We start from the raw sequence: 24,807 nt of genomic DNA, 5'->3' as shown, positions 1-24,807 counted from the left end.
TCTGATAAAATGGATGGAAGGAGTGGATAAAATGCATGAATGACGGTGGCTCCACAGAATTTAATTAGTGCGCTTAGCGTACTGTGTTACTCAGTACGCAATCCGCTTCCGGACCCACATGCCACGTGGCGTGCGCTGGACATTCAAGACGCGTATTTGTTGGGACACAGTCTAATCACATGGCCAAAAGCTCAAACCGGGCAGCTATCAAGAAGACCACGGCTCGAGCCGTGTGGGCCCCACCGTGAAGTGATGTGTGTCGAACATCAACACCGTGAATTTGATGGGTCCCCTTTAGTTTATTAGATATCCCAAAAATCAACCATATACGGAACTCAGGTGGGCCATACCATCTAAAACCATGTAAAGACATGCCTAAAACATATAAAAGAACTCGGTGGGCCCACCTGAGTTTGGATGCGGCTGAAACTTGGTCTGAGAACCCTCGTTCGAGGGCCCCAAAGGCCCTATAAAAATATTTTTTAAAAAAATTTAAAAATTTTAAAAAATTTAAAAGTCATCGTGAAAGAAATTTTGGATCATTGAATCACAGGCCCTAGTTGCACCAAAGAGCCCAAGTCTGGCCCGTTAACCAGAGTTCAATGGCCCTGGCCTGGACTTAAAATTTTAGCCAATGTGTTAGTCGAGCTGGTCTGCTGCTATGACAAAGAGCCCACTGGCCCGGGGGACCGATCCGTTTGGGGTGTCAATATCATTTTTGTCATACATCGTGAATGGTGGGGACACTTAACAAACAGCCCAGATCTTGCACAAAAGTGGTGGCGAGACTCGGCTCGGGTTGGTTTTAGGTTCGGACCACGTATAACTATTACGGGCCATGGTCAGCCCTAGGTTTTAGTTTACAGGCTGGGGTTCGATATAAGCCATTAAGTACATGTGACGTCCAACCCTGACAACAGGTTGGCCCCAATGTGGCGATGACCAAGTGCCAAAAATCAGACGTATCTAGTCATCAGGTGGGCCACAGCATAGACAAGTATAGCCATCCATTGCTAAATAGCAAATACAAGTGTGGTCCATTCGATGTGTGGATATCGACTGATTTTGGCAAAAGGTGATCCTCGCAATAGGGCCCATTGCTGGACGGGTCTTATGTCTCAAACCTTGGAGATGAGCAGGTGCAAAGGGTACACGCATCAGGATCGCCATTCATCAATGTATCAAGTGAGACTGATTATTCTGGCTAATCCTTCAACCGTCCATTGTCTTCGTATGAGGGTGGCATGCATAACAAGTGGACAGGCTTAGTTTTGTCCTATGCATGGTGGAGTAAGACCTAATGAGCAGATGAAGCGTCCAAATGGTGGCCATCACAGCCGACGGTTGAGATTTTTCCCACTCTTCTAGGGCGCAACTCAATGGGCCACACTGGACCATATTGAGTTGGGTTGGTCAAGCATATCAGTAGAGATGAGATCATTGCTCAGACCCGACATGCGATGGAAAAATAGTGTAATGCCAATACACGCACCAAAGGTTGGTGTCCTCTTTGGTGTGAATGTGTTCGTGTGGACACATCATGTTGCCCCATGTCATAACCCTAGGCATGGAAGGCAAAGGCACCATCTAGGCCGTTGATTAAAGATCCACCTCTCATTTGAATAGTTTTGGATTTAAATTTGATCCATGTAAGCGTCCCACATGAATAAAGATTATCTATTCACAACCAAATGCAACCACATACACCAAAGGGCCACCACCCCCCCTTTACAACGTTACCATGCATCAGATACACAGCCTTTCAGTTCATCGAGAGAGAATAATGAGAGCTTTTTCAGCTTACATCTACAAACACATCTGGACCTTTCCAATCCCTAAAGGGCCATCAGAAGTACAGCTGCTTACACTGAGTGACGGTGGCCTCGTTCGGGCAGTATGGGCACTTGAACACACGTGTGCTGCTCTTTGACAGCTTCACGATCGATTGCTTGCACAGCACATGGCCACACGGCATCAGCATTGGTGGGTTCTCCTCGCTCCCTTGATCACGCGAGACGGGGCACACAAAGATCGAGTGAAACTGGAACTCAGGGCCCAAGTCCACAGGCACTGGCAGCTGCTTCATCGCCAGCCATTCTTGCTTCTTCGTAGCCATCACATTCGCCAGCTTCAGCAACGTAGGCAACCCTTGGACACCGGCCGCCACAGCCACACTGAGCGGGCTCTCATAAGACTGGCCCAAAAGACTGCAGAACTGCTGTGTCAGCTCCTCAGACAGCCTCTCCCAATGCGTCGGGGACAGGAAATTAGCATATGGAGAGCGCTCGAGACGACCCGCCCACAAAAGGCAGATTGTGAGCTTTTGTATCTCGGGCATGTGCATTTTAGCAAATGGGGCCAGGAATGTCCTAATGTACTTCAGAGCATCGCTTTGGCTTCCCTTCTGCAGTATCTCCACAAACTGCAGCCGGTGGAGCTTCAGCTCGAGGGTCGATCCGTTCTGCAGGAGCATGGCACGATTAGCAGCCGCCCAAGCCAGTGCACGTCCCAGATTCCTGGATCTCATTGCCTCAAGTATTTGATACATCTCCACAAATGGAGATTTCAGGGAAGTCGCCTCTGGCTCGTCAGCCTCGTTCACAAAGCAGTCACCGAGATCAAACAGGCCCTGCCTGTATAGGTGGGCAGCAATGATCTGGTTCACTGTGTGGACATCAAAGTCCACATTCCGGTACGCCTTGGAAATGTCCATAATGAAGGATTTCTCGAGCAGCTTGGCATATTTACTCAACCCAATATTCAACTCCTTCTGTGACCCTTCAATCTGATTGATCGGGCCAATCTCATTCAGCTTGCTGTTCAGTTCTGTGAGAATGGTCTTCTGATCAGTGGCTAACCCTGCATCTTGCGCCGACTGCATTCTCGACAGTGCATGTTCAATTTCACGGCCAACCTGGTCAATCACCTCCTGCGTTTTGGAAGAAGACAGCTTCTGCTTCTTGGAAACTCGGTCAAATGCATCTTTAATGGTACTGAGCTCCATTTTTCCAAATCGGTTGGTTGGGGCAACAGGCAGATCCCTAACCTGCATTGGCACAATTGTTAGTGCTACAGAAAATCTAACCTGTGCATGTTAATGGAATGGTGTAGTTAAGTTCCAAAACCAAGTCGTCCTTTCAGCAAAGACCCATGGTTGATTCAGGATGGCACCTGTCAGTGATCCTCATATGATGAGGCCCCCCCACACCAGAAGTCATAAGCCTCATCACATAACCATTGTGAAAATAAAAGCATTAACAGAGAGAGCAATTGGTCCTCCCATGCAAATCCTTTTATGGGTCACCCGCTCAGTTTCACATGTCTAGTTGGAAGGAAATCCATTTCAGGGAGATGATACCTAGTTTTGGGGCACTAGGCCAAACTACCCATCATAACAGCTCGTGCCATGAGCTGTAACATTCACAAATGCAGCAAACACAACCACAGGATGACCTGGATGGGATTTTTATTAATTACTTTGATAAATAACCACACTTTTATTAAGAATAAAGGAGGATGGCTCCTGCTTTTAAGGCATCGTATATAAGAGCTGCTGATACAAAAACTCCTTTGCAAGAGAATCAGCGTATAGGTGAACGTCAAATAGCAAAAACACCATGGAAGATGTTCACATTAATTCCCTCAAGGTTAGGAAAAGAAAAAAGTAAAAAATACGTGTGCTAAAAAATGGAATTTTTGGTTTAAATATAGTTTTGGTATAAAAAGCCACATTGGAAACCTTTCAAAAAAGAAAAAGCTTCTATATACACGTTTATTTCTACAAAATGTTGGCAACACAACTGGGCCCATGATATGGGTGGTCTAGATTGTGTCACTGATCTATACCATGCATATGGTGGAGGGAGAAGATACTGGAGGAGAGAGCATAAGTAAGAGATGGCAGTGAACTATGACTGCAATCCACCGTTGAGTAGATTCAAGTGACCACTGTTCTGACCTAAGCCAATGACAATCCAACGCCAAATTCCAGTGCAAATCTCATCCACATTAAGTGTGACATACGAGCATAGCAACACAGATTATTATCAGATGGAGCTTCAACCAAAATTTATGTTGATAATGATCCTAACCATCTGATTTTGCTCCAAGAATTTAGACCACTGATAGTTTTGTTTTAACTAATTCATTTGGCAACCACCAATCAGAAGGTTATGAATGCTTGATCAAGCTGATTTCTGGACCATGCCCCCAATCTACAATAGATCATTCCTCTTTTTTCTAATGATTTGGATTGACATGCATATGCCTCTTTTGTTGTGAATAAGCCGCCAACTTAAAGAACGGTGGTGAACCATAGCTTCTTTGTGTGTGTGTGTGTGTGTGTGTGTGTGTGTGAGAGAGAGAGAGAGAGAGAGACGACAGGGTGTTCCCATCCCTTTTTAGGGCAGGATTAATCCCTGTGGATGCACGTGATCACCAGCAAACCACATGCATCGGGTAATCCCGGGGAGGGGAATTGAACTCGCATTTGTGGGGAGCAAACCCACAACGCTAGCCATTCGCCCAAACCGCATGCGGGTGTGAACTATGGTTATAGTCTTACATAGAAGGTTAAAGGTTTTTAGAGAAACCTTGATACACTTTCAGGTGGTGAAGCTTCATATTCATGCATTCAAAAAATATATATATACTTTTGCATGCATGCATTTCAAATTGAACTGTCAGTATACAAAAAGTTACACTGATGTAACATTATAACTGGCTGCTTGATAATATCTAATTGATGGCGAGAATGTAAAATATTCAAAGGTCCAAATTTAACAAATGTCCATTAAGATTAGGATTGTTCTTTATCTGATAGTGAGGTTATGACATGTCTACAATGGGTAACAAAAATTGGACGTTTAGTTTGATTTATATGGTTTTCACTACTGTAATCTGAGCGCGTGTGTATCACACGCTAACAGAGTTACCTGAAAACTTCCCCCTTTTTTTCTCATTGCAAGTCTTCATCTCTGCCAAATATGCAGGTAATATTTCTTGGGGTTCTTTTTCTTTTCTTTTTTTGCCTGTGGATCTAACCTTGACAACTATGCAAGTTAGGAAACGAAAAAACTAAAGCATAGAATCTCGAATCAAATCGGCATTGAACCTTCTTCTTCTTTTCTTTTCTTTTCTTCTTTTTTTTTTTTTGTGAAAGATGACTAACATTATTAGAAGAAAAATGAAACATAAACAAAATAAAAGAGCAGGCCAACAAACTACAGTGCCAGACCAACAATCTAACTCCTGAAGAGAACAGCTAACTGAGGGCTTTATCAACTGACCCACTCTATAACCAAGGTATTCAAAATATGTAACGTAACGGTAACGGTCATAACTGTTATGCGTTACAGGGTCGAAACATCCCTTACAGAAAAAACAGCTTGTAAAGGCCCTATAACAATCCCGCAATTGTTTTTTCAAAAAAATAAAAAAGGGCCGTAACGGCCCATGTCATAACGGTAACGGCCACTGTTACCGTTAACATGCAGCTTAGCCTTCCTAACCAACACCTCCAAAGGCCCAAGATTACTAAAATACCTGCTGTTGCACTCCAAACAAATGGCCCACAAACCCACTGGAAGGGATAGCATCCACAAAACTTTGCCTTTTGGCCCGTAGGGCTGAATGAACTTCACCAGGGATCAACCCCACAATGTTCATTTGGATCCAAAGCATGCATAGAAAGAATACACCAAAAACACTCCCGAGCTTGCCTTTCCCTCAGCGATCGATCTCCTTGGGTGGGGGGGACCATGCTGGGACAAGCAAGCCTAGCTACATGGGAAAGATAGCACAAAGTAGGTATTCCGCAAACAATACATCTTCCCAAAAATGGTTCTTCGAACCAGCATGAATAGATGAAGCAAATAGCTTCCTTAAAGCATCTACAAAACCAAAAAAAAAAAAAAAATAGTCTTCCAGACTGTCAATGCTCTGTAAAGAAGAATATCTAGAGAACCACCATCCCTCCTTAAAGCCATATACTTACAGCCAACCACTTGCCTCCATAGACCTTCAATACCAAATCTCCAAAGTCATTTACCAAAAAGGGCCAAGTTCATGGATTTTGGATCTCTGATGTCTGCCCCAACTTCATTAACCAGCTTCGAGATCTTTTCTCATTGCAACAAGTGAAATTTATGCCTGTCGTCTAACCTTTTCCAATATAATTCACGATGGATTTTTTCCAACCTATCAATGACGTACTTTTCTAGCCTGAAAGCTTCCTTTCTATCCATCTATCATCTTTTTTACACACGCACTCACACCCCACACACACACACACACCACAGTGAACTTTTTATACCACAATGGGTACTCAAACCCATTACCTTCTGTTGAAACTCCTGAGAGTCTACCACCGAGGTATGAATAAAGACCCATACCCATCTATCATCTTATCGCATGGATGTTTTGCGGATTTCCTATGCATAAAGGGAGCTCCAAATAAGAGAAGAAACACGAACCTCGCAAGCAAATAGTCAAGAAATTTCCAATCCACGTGATCATATGCTTTCTTGAGATCAAGCTTACATATGACACCCTGCCTTCCCTATATCGTGAGTCTATACACATGAGCAATGAGTGTGCCATGGAACAAACATGACCACCCCTTGCAATTAGGATATGACATTGCTTAAAATTTTGCAAAATCTCATAGCTAATTTTGGTCAGGATTTTGTGGGGGCTTCCAACTTAAGCTAATAGGCCTGTAATCTCTTAAGCATTTTGCCCCTTCTTAGGAAGAAAAACCCCAACTCAGCCGAAAGATGATCTCTCTCAATAAATTCGGAAATGAAATTCAAAACATCGCCCTTCACTTCATCCACCTCGACCTAGAGGTAGCAACGAGCTAGGCTACGGATCGGCCGGGGTTGGTGTTGGCCTGGCACTAGTCCCTTAAGCCCTGGCCCTAATCGGGATAAAGGACGTCGGGCCCTGCCCCTAAAAGGCTGACCCTATTAGGAAAAGAGTGACATGATTAGAGGTTTGAAATAGTCCAATTTTTTTTTTCTTTTTTTTTTGCAGTTTACCACCATCTGCAATGAGTTCATCATATAAGCAGTTTTGATCATAGAAACATGACCCCAAATTCAAAAGTACTTTTAAACTCTACTTGTATGTTGAATGGGACTGCTCACAAGTGCCATCAAATTATCCATTCTTTCATACAACAATGGCTCACTTAATAATTGGATCAAACCGGGTCATTCATCATTGGCCCTATACGCTAACTGGCCATTTCAAGCCACATCCAACCCTGGGGCCAAGTTTTAGGGCCCAAGCCCTACAGGGTCAGGCCACCCAACCCATTGCCACCCCTACATCAATCCTCCAATGATTTTGAATTATAGAGCCCAAATATCAGCTCACTTAAGAAGTAACTAGTAGCTTATGATACTCATATATTACCATCTTGAGAAGTAACTGGATAGCTTATGATACTCATACATTACCATCTTGAATTCTTGATACCGACACGAGCGTTGAATGCTACAAGATAATTGTAAGATACTATTTTTCTCTCGTTTAGTTCATTATTTCTTGAACGTTGGGCAACTTTTGCATGTAGTTATGGTTAGGACAGGCAATGGGCCGAGTCGACACTAGAACCAACCAACCTGACCTGCTTAAAACATGGGTTCAGGCTAAATTGATCAGTTTTGGTTCAGTTTAGGTCAGAAAATAGGCCCATTCAAGTAATCGGGTATGGCTCAAGTGGACCTTTGTCTATTCCACCTACCCATATATTTATATGACTGAATAATATAACTACATTATTTAAGAAAGCGTGTACTTGCTTTAGTGGTAGCTTTGGTGGGAGAGATGTGGATAGGAAGGTCTTGGGTGCATACTCACTTTAGTGGTCGAGATGAGTGGATGCGGAAGGAAGGTACTGGACTCGAGCTTTCAAAACATGTTATTCTATAAAATAATTTTATAAGCACTTCGGGTTAGTCTTTGACTCAAGAATACTGATCTTACAAATGGAAAAAAAAAAAAAATGGGGGACGGTGAATGGAAAGAAGTTCAACTCCATGGAGAAAATGGAAAGGATCAAGGAGATAGTGCAATAACACTATTCATGTCGTTTATGCCTTACAATAAGGGAGTGGAAAGTCCACCAAAGATCTCAAGAGTAAGACAAGGTGCTGGATACTTTCATCCTAAAACTCTCTGGGATGAGAAGATTCAAGGATTTTGCTTTCTTTCAGTTTGAAACCAGTGGGGAAGCACTAGGGCCATTGATTTCCTCTCAAGAGTAAGACAAGGTGCTGGATACTTTCATCCTAAAACTCTCCAAGTCTGTAATGCTTATCAGAAATAAGACTTGCTTTAAGTTCAAAGTCCGCGTTAAATGATTATTAGCATATCGTGTTTCCCGCTTTCATTTTATTAAAGACATTATTTTTTACGCTCCTTTTCCCTGCACTATCCATTAGGGTTTGTTGTTTAGGGTTTAATTGTGTAGGATTTATTGTTCAGGGTTTAATTGGTATCAGAGCCTAAACCTATCACACCATCAACTGAAAACTCAAGAAATCCCTCATCAATCCGAAACCAAGGTGATAAGAAGCTATAGAGATCCAAAGTCACCAATCTTGCCAACGGAAGCAAGGCAAAGGCCATAGATGTGGCAGACAAGATGCTGCAGGTGGATAACTAAGCAGCAAATCAACAGAACCCTTCTAAGCAAGGCTTTGGTGGGAGCAACCATCAACAATATCAATGACGAAAAGATTTCTGGAATATCATAAGGGATCAGTTAATTTAAGGAGAAGAGAGAAGAGGTGCAGATTGTTAAATTGCATGCCAAGTCCCCATCAAGGCCTACTCAACGGAAAAGAACTCTCCAAAACCAAGGGGTTAACAGTGGGATAGCAGCAGTGATTCCCTGGTCATAGGATATTATCCCTCTGACGGTGTGGCCATCTAGATCAAAGTGAATGGAATACTGTTACACGCATGATTCTTGAAAACTTTCATGGAAGCTGAAAGTTGTTATCGGAAGGTTCTGGAGGTATATCCAAGTAAAATCAAAGCTGAAACGGTGGAATTCGATAAAGGGGAGATCTACCACAAGAGGGAGGTGAATCTAGTCCTGAAGAAGCTTTAAATTAGGGAGAAAGTGTTCCCGATCCATTCAAAGGCAAAGCTCAGGCAAACAGCCACAAGACCAGAACATCAACTTCAGCTCAGCATTGCTCTCAAGAGGAAAGATGGCAACCACATAGATTGGGTGACCCTGAAGTAGAAGGTGGGATCTGCCAACTCAAGGTCCAATTAGCAGCAGGGAAGGACCGTCGTCAGGACGCATCACATATCAGCAATGCCACCTCAGATTAAGGACATCACTGCCAGATCTGTCAGTATGGGGGGAAATTCAAATTTCAAAAAATGCATATGAAACCCTACAGTGCTAGAGACAATTAGCAAAGGCTGGAGAGAGTAGTCATATCCGTGAAGGACTTCTACAGTTGCAGGTGATGTGTCAATACCTATAGCAGAAGTGTTGCAGTCTGCACCAAGGTAGACTATGAGGCACTAAAAGAGGCATTGTGAAAGGAAGCAAGTTACTGTGTCAGGGTAATTTCAAGGAAGCACGAATGAAGATATGGGAATACTTGAACAAAACGTCTCGACAACCAAGAGCCCCAAGGAACGTTACGTGTTGCGCCCATGAGCAAAATGCTAGAAGATGTGCATGCATTGATACCTTTCAAGGAGATGTATGAACAGCTGACATCAAAACCACCGAAGGACTGTTAATGGATGAGGTGAATCCGCCAGTTTCAAGAGTATCCCAGTCCACTCTTGCCAGGTTGGATGGCAAAAGAGCAAACTCATATACTGAGCATGTAGCCCAAAGTCCCAAAATGCAACCGTGAAAAGAGAGATGAACCAACAATTCTAAAAGAAAGGGAAGAAATCGAAGGGATCATCACATGCAATACACAGGGCGGGGATAAAGTATGCAAGAGTGTAAATAGGAAGCCACATATGCAGCCATTGGGGATGGGGATTCGATTGAAGCTTTAGTTTGAGAGACCTCACTGTTGGAATCTACGGTAAACACCACACACAATAGATATATTTTGATGAACAAAGCAAAGAAGTCAGCCAAGGGAAGCTGTTATATAGATGAGATAATGCCATAAAGTGCAAGCAATACTGCCCAAATTTGTCAGGAGATGAGTGGAGTCATTCTAATCATATACAGATGAACCGAACAATTCCCTAAAGGTCGCCGATCAGATCTGCAATGAAGCAAGCAAAAAGCCTCAAAAAAGGCTATATGTCACATATGAGTAGAGTACCAAAACAAGCATGTGCATTTATGCCTTTCAAAAAGATGTATGAAAGGCTAATATCAAAACCACTGCCAAAATCCCAAATGCAGCCGCAAAAAGAGGGATCAACCAATAATTCTTAAAGGGATGAGATACAAAGAACTGCAAGCAATACTAACCACAGGATAACAAGAGATAGAAGATTGAAAGCTACAGATGCAACCGTGGGGATTGGGGTTCAACTATTCTGTGGGACAAATAAAAGAAGTCGGCCAAGGGAAGTTGTTGTAAAGATTTATTTTTATTTTTTTAATGCCATAAAGTGAAGGGATACTACCTGAATTTGTCGAGAGATGAGCAAAGTGATTCAAATCACATAGATGAAGCCAACAAATCCCTGGAGATCACAAGATTGGGGTATCCTGCAATGGAGCAAGAGCAGATCTGCAACAATCCTTTGAACAGATTGAAAAAGGTATGATATGCATGGAAAGGCTCAATCGAAAGGGGAAAAGACTTTTCAAGAAGAGTACAATTCGGTATCAGCATCAGCTAAGCTAAGGAGGTCAGCAACATGTAGAATAGGAAAAGATGCCAATGAAGATTCTCCTTCAACGTTAAAGGGTTGGGGTCAGTGAAAGGAGCAATTGTTAGGAACATGGTGAGGAAGCACAAGACTGGCATGACCTTTGAATTATGAATCCAATTGAGAGGTCGTTAGAGAGCAATTTCAACTCTTGTTAGGAATTTGTCCCTTCGTCGAAATCAGTGGCTGGTATCATTTGAATTTGAGATAGGGAATGCTTCAATAAAATCGACATCTACATTAGGGAACTACTTGGTGTGCATAAATCCCCAAGATGTACTTGTCCTATCGGTTTGGAGTATATCATACATTTACAGTATTATTGATGAGGCCTCAAGAAGGGATCTTGGAAGGAACTCAGCACAGTTGGAGAAATGAGGGATAGCCCAATAAAATACTGCACTGATGGCAATTTCTATACGATAAGATTCAATGAAGAAAGTAGGGTGGCTAAGCAAAGTGCATGGGTTCAGCGAGGTAGTTTGTGAATCACATCAAGATGGTGGATCTCCCAAGTAATAGTTATCCTTCATGTGGTCCAACAACTGGGATTTGCCTATTTTACGCAGACTGCATGGATTCCTAAGTGATAAATAGGGGGACCACCAACTTACATTCTAATGCCAAGTCACTCTTCTGGAGCCAGCTTCTAATCACCATCGCTCTTGTTTGAGACAGATGAGGTGTCGAGTGATGGAGCAGAACAATGAAAGAGGCAGAAATGGGCAGACAACAGTCATTGGAAGAATCCATTAATATGCTAGACAACAACGAAAGGAAGGTCTAATGCCAAAAGATTGCTTCAAAAGGCTTCGGCAATGTAAAGAGCTTATTGACATTATGTCGAGGGATAAAGTTGGTTAGAGCTAACAAATTATTATTATTATTATTTTGCAGGCACCCAACTACTAGTGATTAACACAATAGACGGCCCATTCTGAAACTAACAAAGAAATCAAGTTGACAATCGCTTCCAGAGAGTTAGAGTTGTTCCGGAAATGCCTTCGATTCCTTTCGCCCCGTAAAGACCACCACACAGCCGGCACCGACATCAGCTACCTCTCCCTCCTGTGTTTCCCGCTATAACCTACATGCCACGCCAACAAATCTCTAACCGAGGCTAGCATGACCCAATACACATCCAAATCAGATATAACATGGTCCCATATCTTTCGAACGAAGGGGCAAAGGATGAAGAGATGGTTGATAGATTCTGCATCTTCACAACACATGCAACACATTCAGGATGACCATGGCTCTTTTTGAAGATTGTCTATTGTTAACACCTTACGCATGCCCACCAGCCATGTGAAGGCCACCACTTTAGATGGCACTCCATAAGACCAAAAGTGGAATGCAAAACCTTCTTGAGCCAGGTTTCGAAGGGGTGAAGCAAACTGTAGAAGTATTTAACAGAGAAGGTACCCGGCGAGTGCTCTCTCCAAACCCATGAGTCTTTGTCATTTGTAGGGAAAATAAGCAGCAGTCGGCCTAAGAGGGCGATAAGTTCATCTGCCTCAAATCCAAAAGGTTTCTCCTACATCTCAGGGTCTAGCACACATGGGATCCCACCCGGGAGTAGCACTCTGCCACTTGCAAACCAGCCACCATCACTGCCCACGCCTAGTTCGGATGCAAAACTTCGCCGTGCCATACACCTTCTAAGCAGCTATCCACACAAGTCTATGATGTGCAAGTATGAAAAAGGACAAATCTCATAGACCAAATGATTTTCCCATCTTATTTTTCCAATCCTTTTGGAGTATGGTTAGCAAGGACTTATTCCTTTTTGTTAACGATTTTTTTCAAGAAGGGCTATATCCCAAAGGAATTGGGTAGCACCTTTATTGTGCTTATTCCTAAACTCGGAGGGATGGTAAAGTTAAAGGATTTTCGTCCTATTAGTCTTATTGGTAGTCCTTAAAAGATTTTAGCGAAAATTCCAAGAAAAAGCTTGTGGAAGGTAATTCCTTCGGTCATATCCAACTTCCAAACCACTTTTGTCTCAGGCAGACAGATTTTGGACTCAGTTCACATTGCAAACGAATGCCTTGACTCCTACTTAAAGAATTTAAAAAAAATAAAAAATAAAAATAATAAAAAAAGGATTGTGTGTAAATTGAATTTAGAGAAGGCTGATAACCATGTAAATTGGTCGTTCTTAGATTATATGCTAAGGTGGTTGGGTTTTAGTTCGAAGTGGAGACAATGGATGTCCTTGTGTATTTCTTCAGCCAAATTTTTTATATTAATTAACGAATCGCCTTTTGGCTATTTCGGGTCTTCAAACGGGCTTCGTCAGGGTGATCCCCTTCCTCCTCTTAATCATCTCAGAAGTTTTAAGTAGAATGTTAAGTTGTGGGCAAGAAACGGGTCTCTTCCGAGGATTCCAAGTGGAAAATTTTTTGACTCCTATTTGTCATCTTCAATTCGCAGCCGATACCTTACTATTCTTTGAGGCGTAAGACTACATGAATGACTTCCTGACCATGTCATTATGCTGATTTGAGGTTATTTCGGGTCTTAAGGTAAACAAATCCAAATATGAACTCAGGAAACAAAGGTTCAAAAAATCGATGATCGCTTAATGGGAACGCTTTGGAAGGCAAAGGATGCCAGATGGGTCACCCTTGATACAGTGGGCAGTGCAGGCAGGATCCTGTTAGCTTGGAAATCCTCTTCATGGGTGCTTCAAAACAACTGGGTTGGGAAGTTTTCGATTTCAGCAATTCTGCAGGATACCTCCTCTGGCTCTTCTTTTCTCATCTGTTCTGTGTATTGTCCTTCTACTGAAGCTATGAGGAAAGACTTTTGGAACGAACTTACTGAGGTTAAACGGAGGTTCACAGGCTCTTGTTGTTTTGTTGGGGACTTCAATATGATCAGATCTGCTGAAGAAAAATCTAACAGTTCAAGAGACAATACAGCAATGAGAGCATTTTCCTCCTAGATCGACGATCATTATTTGGTGGATCTCCCCTTACTCGGTTCCAGATATACTTGGACCAATGGGAGGTTGAATCCAATTCTATGTAGACTGGATAGATTCTTAGTTTCTCCTGAATGGTTGGATCTGTTCCCTGCTACTTCTCAATCAGTTCTTCCGAGAACTACTTCTGACCATTGGCCTATTCTTCTTTCAATTGAGGAGCCTAATTGGGGTCCGAAACCTTTTCGATTCGATATTTCTTGGTTTAAAATTTTGTGTTTTCACAAAATGATCTCTGACTGGTGGGTTGATTTTAAGGTAAATGGTTTTGCAGGCTTTAGACTTTGTTCCAAGCTTAAACTCCTAAAGGAAAAATTAAAACAGTGGCATCAATTAACTCAGTGCAACAAGGAGCAGAAATGGAATCAATCCTATCTGAATTGCGTCTACTTGATGCCCGTGCAGAAGTTAGCCCGATGTCGCCCAATACTCTGGCCAGGAGAATCCAGCTCAGTCAAACTCTATCCGACATAATTCTTCAAAAGGAGATCTCTTGGAAGCAAAAATCTCACTTGAAATGGTTAAAAGAAGGGGACAAGAATACAAAATACTTTCATTCCATAGCCAGTATGCATGCTAGAGCAAAACAAGATCAGCAGTATTATCGTCAACGACACTCGGATTGATGACAAAGATGTTATAGTGAAAGAGGTTGTTTCCTATTTTAACCATCTGCTTCAAGATAGTGCTTGGAATAGACCTCGTCTGGACCATCTACAAGTTGATAGAATTTCTGAAGTTGATGTCTCTCTTCTTGAAGCCCCTTTCTCTGTTGAAGTAGTGAAGATGGCAGTTGGTTCCTTAGGCAGGGAAAAGGCCCCTGGCCCAGATGGGTATCCCATTATGTTCTTTCAGTTGTTTTGGGAAATTATCAAAGAAGATGTCATGGATTTCTTTTATGAATTCCACAAAAAAGGGAGATTATCTAAAGGCCTAGGGGCCTCATTTATCGCTTTAATTCCTAAATTCTCAGGAGTGGCTGCCTTCAGCGAATTCAGATTGATTAGCCTGATAGGGGGCCCTATAAAATTCTAGCGAAAGTTTTGACATCTCGTCTGAAGAAGGTTATAGGTTCAGTCATTTCCTCTAACCAGTGTGCGTTTATTCCGAGCAAACAGATTATCGACTGTGCGCTTATTGCGAATGAATGTCTGCATTCCATCCATATATCTGGGCGGAAAAGCATCCTCTATAGTCTGGACATAGAAAAAGCATATGACCACGTGGACTGGATTTTCTTGCAATAATGATGAAGCATATGGGTTTTGGCGATAAATGGAGAAGATGGATCGGCGAGTGTATTGGTTCAGCGCATTTTTCGGTTATTCTGAACAGATCCCTGAAAAGATTCTTCAATAGTTCAAGAGGTTTAAGGCAAGGTGACCCTTTGTCCCCTTTCCTTTTTTGCATAGTGGGAGAAGCCCTATCCAGGATGTTACACAAAGGCCAAGAGGAAGGAATTCTAAACGGCATTCGCATGAAAGGTATGCCCTCTTCTATAACTCATGTTCAATTTGCGGATGACATCCTGATCTTCTCAGACGCAAAGCTGGACAAAGTGGATAATTTACGCACAACGGTCTGTTGCTTCGAGGTTGTGTCTGGTTTGAGAGTAAACATGGCAAAGTCGAAGTTGTTTGGGGTCAACATGGAGAAAGAAGAGGTTAGCGAGTTTACAGGCTTATTCGGGTGCTCCACGGCTGCTTTCCTGACCACTTATGTTGGCCTTCCATTGTGTTGGCATGCCTCCAAAGTCTTTATGGGACAAAGTCATTCATAAGTTCGAAAAATATCTTGCCAGATGAAAAAGCCGCTATCTCTCGCTCGGAGACCGCTTAACCCTCATCAAGGCTGCCCTTTCCAACTTACCCTTGCATTTCATGTCTTTATACAGGTGTCCGGCCTCAGTTTTGGTTTCCTTATACAAACTTAGAAGTGATTTCCTATGGCAAGGAAAGGAGGAAAAGAAGAGATTTCACCTTGTTGATTGGAAGTAGGTTTGTAAGCACATAAAAGAAGGGGGAGCTGGAATCAAAGATTTAAAGATGATTAATCGAGCGTTGTTAGGAAAGTGGACTTAGAGATTGGGTACAGAAGATGGAAATATGTGGAACAACATCATCAAAAGCAAGTAAGGTTCTTCATCAGGTGGCTGGTGGACAAAAGACTCATCCGCCTACAGGGCCTCGGCTATATGGAGGGGTATTCTCCATATGAAAAAGAATGTTATCAAAGGGATTGGTTTTGAGCTTGGCAAGGGAGATAGAATTCAGTTTTGGAAAGATCCTTGGCTGGGAGATACGCCCCTTAAAGTCAGATTTCCAAACATATTTCGCCTCACCCCGAATCAAGACAATTGCGTTGCCGATTGCTATTCAGTTACGGATGGGAAGACAGTTTGGAATCTGCAGTGTAGAAGGAACCTGGAGGATTGGGAAATCTCCAAATTCGTTTCTCTGCTGGAAGTCATATACAAATCTGATCCTAATCAGCTGAAGGCATATTTTGGAGACTGGACAAATCCATCTTTACAGTTAAATCGTGCTATAACCTGATCCATTCTATCCACAGGCCTTCAGAAGATTCCCCCTTTCATCATATCTGGAAATACTCGGCCCCTCATAAGATAGTGGCTTTTGGGTGGCTGGTAGGCAAAAAAAAAAAAAAATCCTGCAATTGACAACCTGAGGAAAAGAGTTTTGGTCTTAACTAACATCTGTTTATGTTGTATGAGGAATGAAGAGTCGGTCGATCACCTTCTGGTCCATTGTCCGTTTATTACAAGCATTTGGGCAGATTTTACTTCTCGTTTCAGCATTTTTTGGTGCCTTTCGGAATCAGTGGACCTCCTTCTGAAAGCCTGGCATGGTATTAGGATAGGAAAAACAAAGACCCAAATTTGGCATATGGCGATCCTTGCAATCTGGTGGTGTGTTTGGGAAGAAAGGAATAGTAAATGCTTCAGGAACGAATCTAACCCGCAGATGTGGTTGCTTCCAAAGCCAAACGATTTCTAATAGAGTGGGCCGCTCAAGTGGATGTTTTAAAAGATTACGATTTTCTGTTTTTAGGAGTCTAGCTTTGTTTCCGCCTCCTCAACGAAATCTTTGTTTTTCTTGTTTTTCCTGTATTGTCCTGTTTTCTCCCTATATATATATATATATTATCTTTCAAAAAAAAAAATCCAAATATGAACTCTTTGGGAATCACATTTTGCCATAATCCTCTCATCGGTTGGCGAATTTGCTCGGTTGTCAGGTAGGATCCTTTCCAACCTCATATCGTGGGCTCCCTTTGTGTGTTGGCAAACCTCTTGTTTCTCTTTGGGATAAGATTATACAGAGAATTCAAAAAAGATTATCAGGTTGGAAAAGAAAAACGATGTCCCTTGGCAGCAGATTGACCCTTCTTAAAGCGTGCCTATCGAATCTTCCTGGTTACCTTATGTCTCTGTTCAAATGCCCAAACTAAGCGATGCAGAAGATTGATAGAATGTGCAGAGACTTTCTTTGGGAGGGTGGATCAGATTCTAGGAAATTTCATCTTTTAAATTGGAAAGATGTATGTACCCCTCAACCTCACGGAGGAGCAGGTATCAAGAGATTAGATCTGGTTAATAACTCCCTTTTGGGCAAACGGATCTGGCGGTTCTCCTACAAAGATGGGCGCCTGTGGAAAGCTATCTTGGCAGCTAAATACGGGACGTCTCCTACAGGTTGGTGGATTAAGCAATCCTCAGCTTATAAGATGTCCAATGCTTGCAGGAATATAAATAGTATAGCTCCCCTCGTTTTTGAGAGATCCAAACTTTCAGCTGGTGAACATAATGGAATCAAATTCTGGCCAGATCATTGGATTTCCAATCAACCGTTGAGATGTTTGTATCCGGAGCTTGTGGCTCTTTCTCCGGATAAGGATATTCTAGTTGCTGCTTGTTTTTCTTGGAATGGGGTAGAAAGGATTCCGTCTCCTCCTATGAGGAGAAACTTGAGGTATTTTGAAATTGACTCTCTTACTTCCCTTCCTTTGCTTTTGCGGGATATATCAAGATTCCAAGAGGGACCCAAGACTCAATCATTTGGAAGCTGGTTGCATCCAGATTTTTTTCAGTTAGATCTTTTTATTCGGATCTCATTCAAGCTGGAAATTCGGAAAATCAGCATTCTATGGCAGAAGTGTGGAAGTATGGAGCTCCTCCCGAAGTTGCTTCGTTAGTGGGAAGGAAAAGAATCCTTACAGTTGACAACTTGCAAAAACAGGGTCTGAGATTCTCCCGAACGTTTGCCTGCTGTGTTAACAAGCAAGTTGAGTCAATGGATCATCTTTTCCTTCACTGTACTTTCTCTCTTGGTGTGTGGAATGAGATCCTAGCTCTTCCTTCAGTCATGTGGGTTATGCCGTGCTCCATCGATAGCTACCTTCTGGTGTGGCATGCCTTGGATGGGGGGGAAAATGGGGAAAAAATATGGCGGATAGCCTTGCAGTTTTCTGGGTTGTTTGGTTGAAAGGAATGATCCTTGCTTCCACAACAACAACAACAACAACAACAACAAAAAAAAAAAAGAGGAGGCAGGGGTCTTTTCGAGGGTTCTTCAATTCATGTGGGACTGGGGCCCGTAATGTTTTTCGAGGGGTTTTTGAGCTGGTTGTTGTTGTATTTTAGTCTTAGGTATTCTCTAGCTTCTAGGTTTGTTTCTGTTTTTTGTATTCTTTTTTGGTTTTTGTTTGGCTTTTTAGGTTTATTTTGTCTTTGTTTTTCCTTTTCCTTTTCTTAATAAAATTTCACCTTTCAAAGAAATGACTATTACAGGTAATTTTTTTCCATAACAACCACTACGATCGTTACGGCCCTATAACGTGTAACAGTTGCCTCCATTACCTTAACATAACGGCCGTTACGGCACGCCATGATTTCACAATTACAACACTCGTTCACATTACTTGCATATGGCTATAGTCAAAGAGTATCGCTATGGATACGAACAGGCCTATAGCTATGAATATCCGAGATATGGATATGGGTATATGGAGGTGTCCAGCCATAGCCATTATCTGTGCCAGATGAAGCATCAATGATAGTAATGGTACAGTCTCAATATTCAGCAATGGGCATATTGGTGCAATATTGAGAGAATGAGTACCAACAATATCTTAGAAGGTACATCATATGGCTTAGTATCATTATGTCATGACCTAGGCACAGTACTGTTGATACGTGGAGCAACAGTATTATGGTCGCCCAAGTGCGAGTGAGGACAATGACTTTGAGCCAACTTGTAACACAATGTGGATCTAGGGCCATGGTATATTTTTTGCACTCTTAGTTTATGCTTGTATTGTTTGTGTTTATTACTTTTATTGCATGACATCTGAATGATATGAGCCCATTTGGATATAATTACATCACCTATGGCGGACAACGCATGGTTTTGTCCTTAAACAATGGAAAATTACTTATTGTGGATTCTTTTAACATCTCCTGAAGTCTCATTGGAAACTTCCACCATTTTCATAATGTTTCCCGTAAAAGAACAATTCATTTCCCAATATCTGCAATATTCAAGATTTTAAGTAACGGTATCAATGTTTAGTGGTTTAAAGGATTGCCTTATATAACATACAATTGAGAAATACAAAAAAAAAAAATAATAAAATAAAATAAAATAAAATAGGATAGTTGAGGGTTTAAAGAATTATCCTATCTACCAATAAAAATGAAAATTGCAGAAAATATCTAGGAAAATTAACGGGTTTAAAGAATTGTCCTATCTATTACCATCTATTAACTACAAGATCTCGGATTCTATGGATATGATATTTTGACAAAATCAGCCAATGCATATAACAAACTTATTTTGAGGGTGGGGATCAAACAATGAATGTCTTACTCCATGGAATTGTCAAAGCTCATATGCAATGACGATATGATTGCTCTCTCACCATCAATATATTAAAGGTACAATGTCTTTACCAAACCTCAAAATGAATATAATCTCTCAAACTCATCACAAGTAGAGAAGAAATGACGAGCAATGAAGACCTTCCATGATGATAATTCAGTCAAAAGACATGTTTCTCAAATAAATTCTACATTTTCCTGACCATATCAGCACTTTAGCGAGGGTGGAGAAGGTAAGCATGATAGTTATTCTTTTGTTGGCATCTAATAAAGAAAGGCATGGAAGCTCGCAAGGATGAATAAATAAAATACCTGCTTTTGACAGCTAAGATATGTTGCAAGCACTTAGTTGTATCCTGCAACAAAGTGACAGTTAAAGCAATTCATTGATAACATAGTAGTTATTCTTTTGTTGACATCTAATAAAGAAAGGCATGGAAGCTTATGAGGATGAATAGATAAAATACCTGCTTTTGACAGCTAAGATATTTTGCAAGCACTTAGTTGTATCCTGCAACAAAGTGACAATTAAAGCACTTCATTGAAAATAAAGGGAGAACCGTGCATGTATTCTTTTTCAGTACTCCAAAATTACTAATTCTAATCCAAAAATCATGTAATCACCAAATTGCCAACCGACCATTATTAAATGTACAAACTCAAATACCACCAAATTTCTTTAATAAGGAAAGGCGTGGTATCTGTGTTCAACGCAGGCATAGAATTTTGATGTTTAAAAACCATACATATTGCACATGTTGATAAGATATGGACCATTCATCAAATCGGCCTTTGCATGGAGAGGCTGTAGCACAAAAGTCATGCAGATTAAATAATCCTAGCAAACCAATTGGCAAATGGCAACAGAAAATGGGCATCCAAAGGATAAAAACAAGAAATAAACCGGCAAATTTAACAAAGTTAAGATTGTCCTATCAGTGTATTTTTATACATGACCATCCACTTTAGGACCTGACTGATCGATGAACAGAGGTCCGCAACCCATGCTAGTTTGCTGCATTAACAATTTTTGAATTTCGGTCACTGCACAATATTTTTTATGGATACACTAAACTATTCCTGGAAAGAAAGAAAGAAAGAAAGAAAAAAAAAAAAACTGGCCATCTTCGAATTAAATTACTCAACCAAAAATTCAATAAATAATAAATCAAATGTAATAATCATCAAAAATTATTTTTCTTCCAAACAAAAATTTTAGAAATAAAAAAATGCTCGAAAACATGAAGACAATTCCTAGTGTTGCACAGAACCTATTAAAATCCAAAAACAAACAAATGATTTTGAGAAATATAATATAATATATGCCACAAGAAAGAAAATTTAAAATTAAAAATAATAAAAAATAATAAAAAACAAAACAAAACAAAACACAAAAAACAAAATTTTCTAACAAGAGGAACCCGCTGCTAGAAGGATTGAGAAGAAGGAATTCATAGAGAAGAGCCTTGAAAAGCTAAGATCTTTAAAAAAGAAGTTAAGAAAAATCCAATGAAAGAGAAATAGACAAGGGTTTTCTTATGGAAAAGAGCAAAAGAAAATTCTCATTCATTCTCTCTTACCTCGGAAGAGTGAAAAATGGAAAGGGTGGGGGAACAGAGCACACTCGACGCACATCAAAAGAGAACCATGATGGGAAGTAAACATGGGGGGAGGGGATAAGAGTGTGATGCAGGCTTATCTGGGCCTACAACCTATGGGCCAAGCCTAGGCCCGTTACGCCAAGCCCAACAGTTGGCCCATCAATAAAGAGGCCCAAGCCTCCTATTTAGATAGATAGCTTGTTTAAGTAATTAGCTAACAAAAAATCAATTAGTTAGCTATCAATAATCTATTAGCCTAACATTTTTAATGCATTCTTATCTCTTTTCCATTTTTGTAATAAGGCACTTGTTGTCAATGACATTATGTATTTTCTTTATATGTACGTTTCAAGAGCTTATACAAGGGGCCAAGCTGAGTAGTATGAAGCCACCTTTGAATTGAATTTAAAAAAATAAAATAAAATCTACAATGTTTCTTTCTACTTTGTGTGATTCTTCTTGTGCTTAGCTTGGAGTGGCCTACACTTGAGTGGATCATTCATACCCATCAGCTGACTGCGCCAGTTTCGTATCAGAGTAGGTTAAAACAGCTATAGGTTGAAGTCCTAGATCAACAACATTCTCAATATTATTGTTTCTAGGTTCTTTAATCATAAAATTCTGCCTCTTTTCCCTTATTTTCTTCATCGCATCCCTCCTACCCCCATTCACCTTTTCTTTTCTTTTCTTTTACAAAGCCCAAAAGTCCAATTGACAATGGGAGACTGCAGAAATTTTTTCAACCATCTGCCTTCATAATCTAGCCCATTAAAACCCTCAAAAATCAACCACGTTCCAGCCCATTAAAGCTCCCAAATCGGCCAATATTTCAACCCATTAAAACCCTTAAAATCAGCCATATTTTCCAGCCCATTAAAACCCTCAAAATCAGCCCCATTCTAACCCATTAATACCCCCCAAAATTGGCCATATTCCAACCCATTAAAACTTCCAACATCAACCCTATTCCAGCTCATTAAAACCCCAAAAATCAGCTCATTCCATCACATTAAAACCCCCCACAAAAGAAAACAACCCTATTCCAGCCCATTAGAAGCCAAAATATATATATTTATATAGTCATATTCCAATCCAAATCCAGCATATTTCAATCCATTTAAGTCTATAACCTCAGCCCATTAGCAATCTTCTGTTCTAAACCAGAAAACGCCATATATTCTATCCATTACTTTCCGACGTCACGATCTCTACCTGCAGTGGTAACATCTATCAAGGGAGGCTTACCGATTAACAGCGAGACAATTGCATAACCGAGCTATTCGCAAGGGTAGCCAGCCTGGAAATCGTTGTTGACCAACTATGTGGAGAACAACATGGTGAGCAACCTAATCCTATTGGATATCCTGAACAGTGTTCGAGTTGTAGGTATCGCTACAAGTTTCGCTGACTAGAGATAGAGATATAGTATCATTATCGGCGATAACCGGAAATGTGAAGAAAAATGGCGAAACATAGTGAAAATGATGGAATTTTTCAGTGAAACTTCAGGGCATGCCTAAATAAACATATTTGCATATTTAGGAATAAAAGAATTACAAAAAGAATACATTAAATAATAAGTTTTCATTTAATGGGGCCCAAAAAGCATGTGTTGCCGTAATAAATCACTCCAATTGTAACCAAAATAAGTTCATATATACAAATACAGCTATCATATAATAATTAAGACACGTAAAAGTTAATGAACTAAAAAAGTACACCCTTCTTGGGACATGGAATCTATATAGCAGTATGCTTGGTGATGGATGGCTTGGATATGGCACTTGTCTGACATACTAACGCATACATATGATGCATTAGTATTTTGGTAATGTCATGTAATTACGAATTTATAAGGGTTGCCATAAACCTGAAGCATGTGATGTTATGTTTATGAAAGAAAAAGAGAGTTTTTTGCTTCTTATGATTTCTTCTTCAACTTCCAGTGATTGGAAGTGGACATTAGGCCCAGGGAAGTGATTTCTCATCCTCTACTTCTCTTTCTTTCTTTTTTCAAGGTACTCTTTTCTTTAACCCTATTCTCTTCATTTTCTCCTACAATCTTTAGATCTATAAGCCAATCCTGTTTCTTTTTCTCTAAATTATTAGATCTTAAAAGATTTTCATCCCCACATTTACATATTTTGACATTCTTCAAAACCTATCACCCAAAGTCTAAATTTGAAGAACCACCAATTTTTATTTTTTTTCTGAATTTTCCAGATTTCCAAATCCACTTGGATCGTTAGACGGACCTATTGCAAGACAAAAGTTTTATCTTTCGCCGGATTCAACTAAATTCATATTTTAAGATTCAATACTTCGTGTTTGTGATGGATGACCATAATCATTGCTGCATTAACCTTATTTATTTCTTGTGTTTATGATGTATAAGGCTGATATTTTATTTGTTTTTAAAGATTACATAAATCTGCCCCTTTCAAATACCACGTTCATTTAAGGTTGGATTAAGCCGTCCTACATCAATTTTTGGTATCAGAGCCAGGTTCTTTGCATTGGGTCATCTTATATCGAGTTATCAAGAGTCGAGAATTTTCTTTTTATTTATTTTTTCTAGGATTTCATGCATAGCAAATAGAGTCTAGATCTGAAATTTTCAGATTTGCGTATTTTTTTAAAAAAATGTCTAGATCTGAATTTTTCCACATTTGCATCATTTTAAAGGCTAGGATCGTTGGTGTCCATAAGCTTGTGTCAAAACAATCTCCTAGAGTCGTGTTTTAGGAAATCTAAGTTGAGTCTTATTGTGTATGGCCACTCGGACTGGTAGAGGGTTTGGTCTACACCCGATCTTGAACATGGAATAGTTGACTGAGATGATGAACATGATCAACCAACGTTTGGCCGCAATTGAGGCGCAATCTAGGAACACGAATACCTGTATGGATCAGATAGAAGCTTCCCTAAGAAAAATTTCCGACGTTGGAGAGGAAGAACAATCTCACGTAAAGGGAGTAGTTGAGGAACGGATAGGAAATTGTGGTAGGTGGCATAATGAAGGTGGGTCGTAACGATCCAACGGTCCGATCACATCATACTCACAATCCAACGATCCAAATGTCTCCTTTAAGCAACTTACACATGTCACGAATACGTGTAAGGTCTTCAACCTCTAGAGAGCCGACCCGTACCCGTCATCTAACTGCATTGACATGGGTAACGCATGCCTCCTGCATTGATATGCTTTGAATGGCCTGGTGTCCGCATCAGTAAGCCCACGTGCGGTACCAGCCCTCTTTACTCCCAAGATGGATGAAAGTTAACGCATGTGTGTAGACAGTTGAGCTATTAATAAAATTACATTGAAGTACCGTTTTCCCATTCATCGGCTTGATGATATGCTGGATTTGATGCTAAGTGCTAGCATCTTATCGAAGATTGATCTTTGCAGTGGATATCGCAAAATCCACATC

General features: G+C 40.7%; 1 protein-coding gene across 5 annotated transcripts in view; it reads right to left on the bottom strand.

Moving 5' to 3' along the window:
• Positions 1 to 1,663: 1,663 nt before the first annotated feature.
• The window catches only part of LOC131235512 (protein RMD5 homolog), a 42,750-nt gene continuing 19,606 nt past the window's right edge, over positions 1,664 to 24,807 (bottom strand). For 2 of the 5 annotated variants that reach the window (XM_058232706.1, XM_058232708.1), the window contains 3 exons: positions 20,240 to 20,283; positions 20,085 to 20,128; positions 1,664 to 3,046 (listed from right to left, as the gene is read on the bottom strand). In XM_058232706.1, the coding sequence (XP_058088689.1) occupies positions 1,847 to 3,004 (1,158 nt within the window). In that variant the 5' untranslated portion in view covers positions 3,005 to 3,046; positions 20,085 to 20,128; positions 20,240 to 20,283 and the 3' untranslated portion in view covers positions 1,664 to 1,846. Of the gene's footprint in view, positions 3,047 to 20,084; positions 20,129 to 20,239; positions 20,284 to 21,352; positions 21,377 to 24,807 lie in introns of those variants that run through there. The other 3 variants (XM_058232707.1, XM_058232710.1, XM_058232709.1) reach the window with 2 other exon arrangements.

This window comes from Magnolia sinica, chromosome 19, assembly GCF_029962835.1.
Source record: "Magnolia sinica isolate HGM2019 chromosome 19, MsV1, whole genome shotgun sequence".
NCBI classification, from domain to species: domain Eukaryota; kingdom Viridiplantae; phylum Streptophyta; class Magnoliopsida; order Magnoliales; family Magnoliaceae; genus Magnolia; species Magnolia sinica.
This window is presented reverse-complemented; position numbering and strand designations above follow the sequence as displayed.